The 7,082-nt window shown below is 48.9% G+C and overlaps 1 protein-coding gene across 1 annotated transcript in view; it reads right to left on the minus strand.

Annotated features, from left to right (window-relative positions):
* The window catches only part of EPRS1 (glutamyl-prolyl-tRNA synthetase 1), a 51,483-nt gene extending 45,353 nt beyond the window's left edge, over positions 1-6,130 (minus strand). Inside the window, exons 1-4 of the mRNA XM_049769543.1 lie at positions 5,975-6,130; positions 4,010-4,094; positions 2,182-2,281; positions 972-1,128 (exon numbers count right to left, since the gene is read on the minus strand). Coding sequence (XP_049625500.1) covers positions 972-1,128; positions 2,182-2,281; positions 4,010-4,094; positions 5,975-6,020 — 388 coding nt within the window. The 5' untranslated portion in view covers positions 6,021-6,130. The remainder of the gene's footprint in view (positions 1-971; positions 1,129-2,181; positions 2,282-4,009; positions 4,095-5,974) is intronic.
* Positions 6,131-7,082: the final 952 nt, after the last annotated feature.

Consider the following 7,082-nt stretch of genomic DNA (forward strand, 5'->3'; position numbering starts at 1 on the left):
AGCAATGCCCATGGCAGGCAGGTAGGCATATACACACAAACATACAAACACACACACACACACACACACACACATGAATGGGAAGCTGTGCGCTTCTTAGCCAATAGAATATTCCAACTTTTTTATGGTTTCTTCTTTTTTTCTTTTGTTTATTGGATCAGACTCGACATTGCTAAGGTGTTATTCCTGGCTCTTCCACAGAAATTATAGCTGGTGGGGCTCAGGAGACCAAATGGCATGCTGGGGCTCAAACCTGGGCCAGCCACTTGGAAGGCAAAGAATCGCCCAATTTTACTATAGCTCTGGGCACAGAATATTCCATTATTAAAAAGCACAAAATCAGGGCCCGGAGAGATAGCATAGTGGTGTTTGCCTTGCAAACAGCCGATCCAGGACCAAAGGTGGTTGGTCCGATCCCGGTGTCCCATATGGTCCCCTGTGCCTGCCAGGAGCTATTTCTGAGCAGACAGCCAGGAGTAACCCCTGAGCACTGCCGGGTGTGGCCCAAAAACCAAAAACCATAAAAAAAAAATTAAAAAAAAAAAAGGCACAAAATCAGGGGCCGGGAAGGTGGTGCTAGAGGTAAGATGTCTGCCTTGCAAGCACTAGCATAGGACGGACCGTGGTTCGATCCCCCGGCGTCCCATATGGTCTTCCCCAAGCCAGGGGCGATTTCTGAGCGCATAGCCAGGAGTAACCCCTGAGCGTCAAATGGGTGTGGCCCAAAAACCAAAACCAAAACCAAAAAAAAAAGCACAAAATCACAGGCTAGGGGCCGGGCGGTGGCGCTAGAGGTAAGGTGCCTGCCTTGCCTGCGCTAGCCTTGGATGGATCGAGGTTTGATCCCCATATGTCCCATATGGTCCCCCAAGCCAGGAGCGACTTCTGAGCGTCACCGGGTGTGACCCAAAAACCAAAAAAAAAAAAAAAATCACAGGCTACTCTTCAGTCGAAACAGAACATCCAGCTACCTTTCAGGGTGGCCCAGACACACAAATCTGCTAAGCTCAGAGTGTTTCCAACTAAGTAGGTCCTCAGAGACAGGCCCATGTTGAGTTCGTTAAGTGCAGAAGAAAAGGAATCACACGAAGACAATTTCGTCGCACTGAACTCCAACCAGTGATCGATCTGGAAAGAGATGATAAACACTGCAGGATTCACAATTACATTAAGACCTCAAGGGCTTGGGAGGAACAGAGAGAAGAGAACAAGGGTATTTCAGGGAAGAAGGGGGAAAAAAGACGTAAGGGGCACAGGGGAGGACCCCAAGGGCTGGGGTTCAGGTCTCTTGTATAAGAGACCCACTATCTCAAACCCTGGAACCATGTGGCCCAAACCAATGATCTAAAGAGCAGGGCCCGAAGCTAATGTTCCTATAATTAAATAACCAAGATACAATTAGACAAGAAAACTGGACCCAAACCACACATGCGTGCGACATTGAGGAAAAACTCTCAGCTCTTCTAAGTTTCTCAGCATGTGCGTCACAGCAAATGGCCTACAGAGAAGTTAAGGGAGCTTGCACAGGGCTTAGGGAACACATTTGGCAAGCTCCAGACCAATGCCTGGTAATACACTGATGGGACAGGCCCAGGGGACCTGGTCATGCCAAGCCTTCAGAGCACCACATCCTCACTATGTCACTTGAAATTGACATCCTGACTGGTCAAGCACTGCTTAGAGTGACTGCTGAGCAATGCTTAGGATGCAAAAAACAAAAAACAAAAAACAAACAAACAAAAAAAACTGTATAAAGATCCAGCCCTGGGCCGGAGCAATAGAACAGCGAGTGAAGGTGCTTACCTTGCATCCAGGTTTGATCCCCAACATCCCATATGGTTCCCGAGCCTGCCAGGAGTGATTCCTGAGTGCAGAGCCAGAAACTAACCCGAGTACCACTGAGTATGGCTCAAAAAGACCAAAGAAAAAGATCTAGCCCTGGTAAACTAAAATAGATCCCACACTGGTCCCAGCAGAACAGCTGACCTGAGATTCAAAGTCTAAACTTAATGCCCGTGAGTTGTCCCCAACCACCGAAAATCAGATGCAAATTCTCTAAATAATTTAGTTGGAGTCAACAACCTCTTTTCAAACAGGCCCAGAGTGTAAGAGCCAATAGTTCAGTTCTTCTGAGAAGCAGGAGAAGATCTTGAGACACATCCCGGGCCAGCTGGGCCTTACCTCGGTGTGCTCTAGCTGGTTCGAGCCGTAGAGGCCAGCTGACACTGCCACCCGGGCCAGGTAGCGAAGTATGGAATGGAGGTCAGTGAACACCACATTTCTGCAACAGAAGCAGGAGGTGAGTGTCCCCAAGCCAGGAGCTAATCAGTGAGTCCCAAGAAATGAGCAGAAAAGGCAACACTGGGCTAGAGGCATCTGCCTTGCCACAGAGGCAAAAAACAAGCCTTTCTTATTTGTCCTAGACATGTACCAAGTCCCGACTTTATCAGTTCAGCTAAGCCCACCAGTTCACTTCAGAGCAGCACTGTGACTCTTGTCTCTCTGTGACTTTCTACACAACTGTCCAGTAGGAAGAGAGAAAATAATCATAAGGGACAGAGGATACTTAAAATATGCCCAGTTAAAGCAGTCGAGACCATGTCATCGTAGAGGTTGGTTCTGTCAGTTCTCAGGGTAGAAAGAAATACCAACAGTGCTTTAGAAAAACTCTCAAGTCTGGTCCAAAATGATAGGACAGTGGGGAAAGAGCTTGCTTTCCATGCAGCTGACCTGATTTCAATCCTCAGCACCCCATATGGACTTCTGAGCACTGCTAAGAGCAAACCTTCTGTGTGCAGAGCTAGGAGATATTGGGACCCAGCAATTATCACCACCCACCTCCTTAAGAGTATCAGAAATTTGGGGTCAGGGGATGCAAAATGAGAGAAAAATGGTCTGATGGAGCTGAAGGCCTCTTCAGAAAACATAACAAAATGATTACAAAATAGACAAACTTGAGAAAATGACCAATCCTAACATCCATAGAAGGAACAGAAAACAGGGACAAGTCACAGGAAAAAAAATTATTTCATGTCCCCAAATAGAAGCATTTTAAGTGACCATATTAAAAAAAGTATCCAGGGGTTGGAGGGGTAGTACAGCAGGTAAAGCACTTGCCTTATGAGCAGCTGACCCAAGTTCAACCCTTACTTTCCAAAAGGTCCTCTGAGGACTGCTGGGTATAATTCAAAATCAAAAAGAGTAACCTAGTACCCAGAATCAGAGATGAAAAACAGCCCAGGGCCTTAGATGCAGATCAGTGGTAGAGCACCTGCCTTGCATGTGTGAGCCCCAGAGTTCAACCCCCAGAACTGCAAAAATAAGTAAATAAAAAAGCTGGTGAGGTCCACTGGAGTGTGAGCCCTGGCAGTGAAACTCTGCATTGAGGCCTGGAGATCCATCCTAGTACTACAAAAATAAAAAACAATCATGCCAAGGCTGGTGCAATAGCATTTGCCTTACATGCATCTAACCCAGGTTCAATCTTTGGCATCCCATAAGGCTCCCTGAACCTGTCAGAAGTAACTTCTGAGTGCAGTCAGGAGTAACCCCTGAGCAGCACCAGGTCTGGCCCACTCCCAACCCCAAAAATGCTTAGATCTTCCCCGAGATTGCTCACTTCTCTGAAACAAGTGGGACCAGATAGTTTGTTAAAGATTTAACTTTTTTGTTGTTGTTGTTTTGTTTTTTGGTTTTTGGGCCACACCCGTTTGACACTCAGGGGTTACTCCTGGCTATGCACTCAGAAATCGCCCCTAGCTTGGGGTGACCATATGGGACGCCAGGGGATTGAACCACGGTCCGTCCTACACTAGCGCTTGCAAGGCAGACACCTTACCTCTAGCGCCACCTTCCCAGCCCCAAGATTTAACTTCTTTTACAACATGAAGAAATGTATTTCTCTTTAGAGATACTATGCTAATAAGCACATAAAACAAGCATAGATTTAATCTTATTTATCTTTTAAAATGCCACTCTGCACTAAGAATAAAAACATAAAAGCACTTACTCAGACACACGAAGAATATTCTCTTTCCCTTCTTCGACAGAAATACTGACATTATTTTTCACATGTTCTACTGCCAGCAAAGCTCCTATAAAGAATGAGATAAAAGGACATATTTCCCGTTGCAAACAACATAGTATTTAAAAGCTGAATCACAAAATACAAGGATGAATCAACCAGTCACTCAAGTCCAGCAAGCAATTTTCACTGGTCTGTAAACAGGACCGCCTTCTAGCTAGGACAATTGTAGAGCCCCTAATGCAGCCATGGACAACTGCAGCTGCTGGTGTTTCTGTTCAGCTCTATAAAGGCACAATTAGTCTCCTTCCTGGAAAGAACAGATGATGGAAGAGTTCCCTGCATAAATGCTCAGGTTATTAGTATCCACGGGAGCACCGTGTGCGAGGTTCTAAAGAGTTCAGCTCTTGAATAATATTAAAAGGGAGACGGCACTTCAGAGACAGAAAGTAGGTCAGGAGGGGTTAGCCAAAATGGGTGGATTCAGAGTGTCAGGATCTGACTGTGTCCGTAGGCAGTATGGACCAGACACTAAAACAAGTTCAATTTCTTCTCACTACATAGTATTTTCTAAATTGATCTGTGTCCCCTTCCCCCAATCCCGGTTTTTGAGTCACATACACCAACAGTTAGGGTTTACTTCTGGAGGCCTTATCTGTGCCAAGGATGGAACCCAGGTCAACCTTACCAAGCAACCAGCCTCTGCACTGTCTCTCCTTCTCCCCTCAAAGTGGGTTGGCCAGCCGACAACCACATCTGGGTTTCTAAACCTCACATTCCAATAAAAGCAAGGTGGGGGAGAAGGGAGATGCAAGATAAACCTGGAACGTCTACGGGGCTACAAAGTAAGCAGGGTGCGCCCCCCCTCCAAATGAAAGGGAGGAGGGTGTGAAGCTCTGACCTCCCATATTACTGGGAGCTACTCCTAGCTGACAAGGGATGTACAAATTCACAAAACCTAAGAGTGAAGGGGCCGGAGAGATAGCATGGAGGTAAGGCGTTTGCCTTTCATGCAGGTCATCGGTTCGAATCCTGGCGTCCCATATGGTCCCCCGTGCCTGCCAGGAGCAATTTCTGAGCATGGAGCCAGGAGTAACCCCTGAGCACTGCCGGGTGTGACCCAAAAACCAAAAAAAAAAAAAAAAAAAAAAACCAAAAAGAAAAAAAAAACCTGAGTGAAAACGCACTCATCAATAGCTATTCAAATGCAGCTTCTGTGCTAGATCTCTCTCAACACCAAAATTAAGAACTAGGAGTATACTTGTATTATACTATACCTCTATTTTAATGGGTTTTTGTGCAATCTCCAAAGTCACTTTATAAAACATCTGATGTCATAAGCCAGCGATCAATAACTGGCAAATCAATTAATACCCGGTCGCGTGGAAGATGCATGGGAAAGATGACAGTTCTGAGCAGTGCTGAGTTAATAAGCTACAGAACGAGGGGTACAGCAGCCCTAGAGTCCACAAGCACTGAGGACAATTACATCCTCCACCTTCAATTAAAAGACAAATGCAATTCAGCTGGTCAGACTAGCTGCCTGTCTGTCACTTTGATCCGGATGAAACGTGGCTCCAAGATGGGGGGTGGGGGAGAAAACTCGACCGAGTGCGAAGATGCGGGGCGCCTCAAACTTGTCCTAAGCTTTAAGATGCGAAGTAAAGTGGGAAATTTAAAGGGGAAAACCACGCTGTCTCCGGGAGAGCGAACGAGCTGGAGGGCAGAAAGCGCGCCCCAGAAAGGGAGCCTGGAACTCGGAGGAGACCGTAGCATCCCCGTGCTACCGCTACTCCCTCCAAGACATGGGGCTGGGCGGACCCCGCACAGTCAGCCCCAGGCCCCGATGGACGGCCGGGATCGCGACGGCCAAGGCACAGGGACCGGAGCTGCGATCACGCCCGCCCCGCTCCACCCTGGCTGACGCAACCCGCTCGGTCCGGCCCTTACCCAGAGGAGGGTCTCCCGCATTCACGGTCAGACAGAGCGTCGCCATGGCCGCCAATCGAGCCGTCAGAGCGCCCGCCGGGCCGCCCGCTCCACTCCACTCCCGACGAAGCAGACAGCAAGATGCTGCAACGTGTGCACGCGCCGGACGCTGCTGCCTCGCCCTCGGTCCGCCCCTGCGCCGTGGCCGCCGCCGCTGTCGTCGTCGCACACACTAGTGTGTCATCACTACGCGCCGGTCTCTGCACCCGGGTCTAGCCCGGACGCACATGCCGTCAGCGTCATCACGTCGCGCCGACTCCGTTGCTACTGTGGACGGCGGGGCGGGACCCTGTGCGGCGGGGTCGCCATATTCGCGCACAGCGTTTGCGTCATCACCGCGCGCCGCCTCCGCGCCGTCTTTTTGGGCCCGCCTGGGGTTTGGATTCCGGCTTATAACCAGAGGAATCCGAGTCGTTCTTTCTAGCTATTGGAAAGTGGTAAAGTGGAACTGGCTGAGCACGAGGCAGGCACGTTGTCAGAACGTTTCTGTTTTTTGTCTCTTTTTGCTTTTTCGGGCCACACCCGTTTGATGCTCAGGGGTTACTCCGGACTAAGCGCTCAGAAATTGCCCCTGGCTTGAGGGGCCATATGGGACGCCGGGGGATCGAACCGCGGTCCTTCCTTGGCTAGCGCTTGCAAGGCAGACACCTTCAAAACGTTGGGGGTTTTTTTGTTTGTTTTTTGGTGGTTTTTGGGTCACACCCGGCAGTGCTCAGGAGTTGCTCCTGGCTCCATGCTCAGAAATTGCTTCTGGCAGGCACGGGGGACCTTATGGAACGCCGGGATTCGAACTGATGACCTTCTGCATGAAAGGCAAACGCTTTACCTCCATGCTATCTCACTGGCCCCCAGAACGTTTTTTACTGAGGAGGACGTTCATCTGAATAAACCTCGACACGGAACTGGGCTCCTGCTTCTGGCTCCCAAGTATTTGGGAACACAGCCAAATCCTTGAAGCACCTTTGCCAAGCATATAATACCTGTCCAGTCTGGGGATGAGCGGAGCCAGCCGTTTCTAATTGACCGTTTTTTATTTTGGTAGTGTCTGGGTATAAGACCTGAGGTTTTT

This window comes from Suncus etruscus, chromosome 3, assembly GCF_024139225.1.
Source record: "Suncus etruscus isolate mSunEtr1 chromosome 3, mSunEtr1.pri.cur, whole genome shotgun sequence".
In the NCBI taxonomy this organism is placed as follows: Eukaryota; Metazoa; Chordata; class Mammalia; order Eulipotyphla; family Soricidae; genus Suncus; species Suncus etruscus.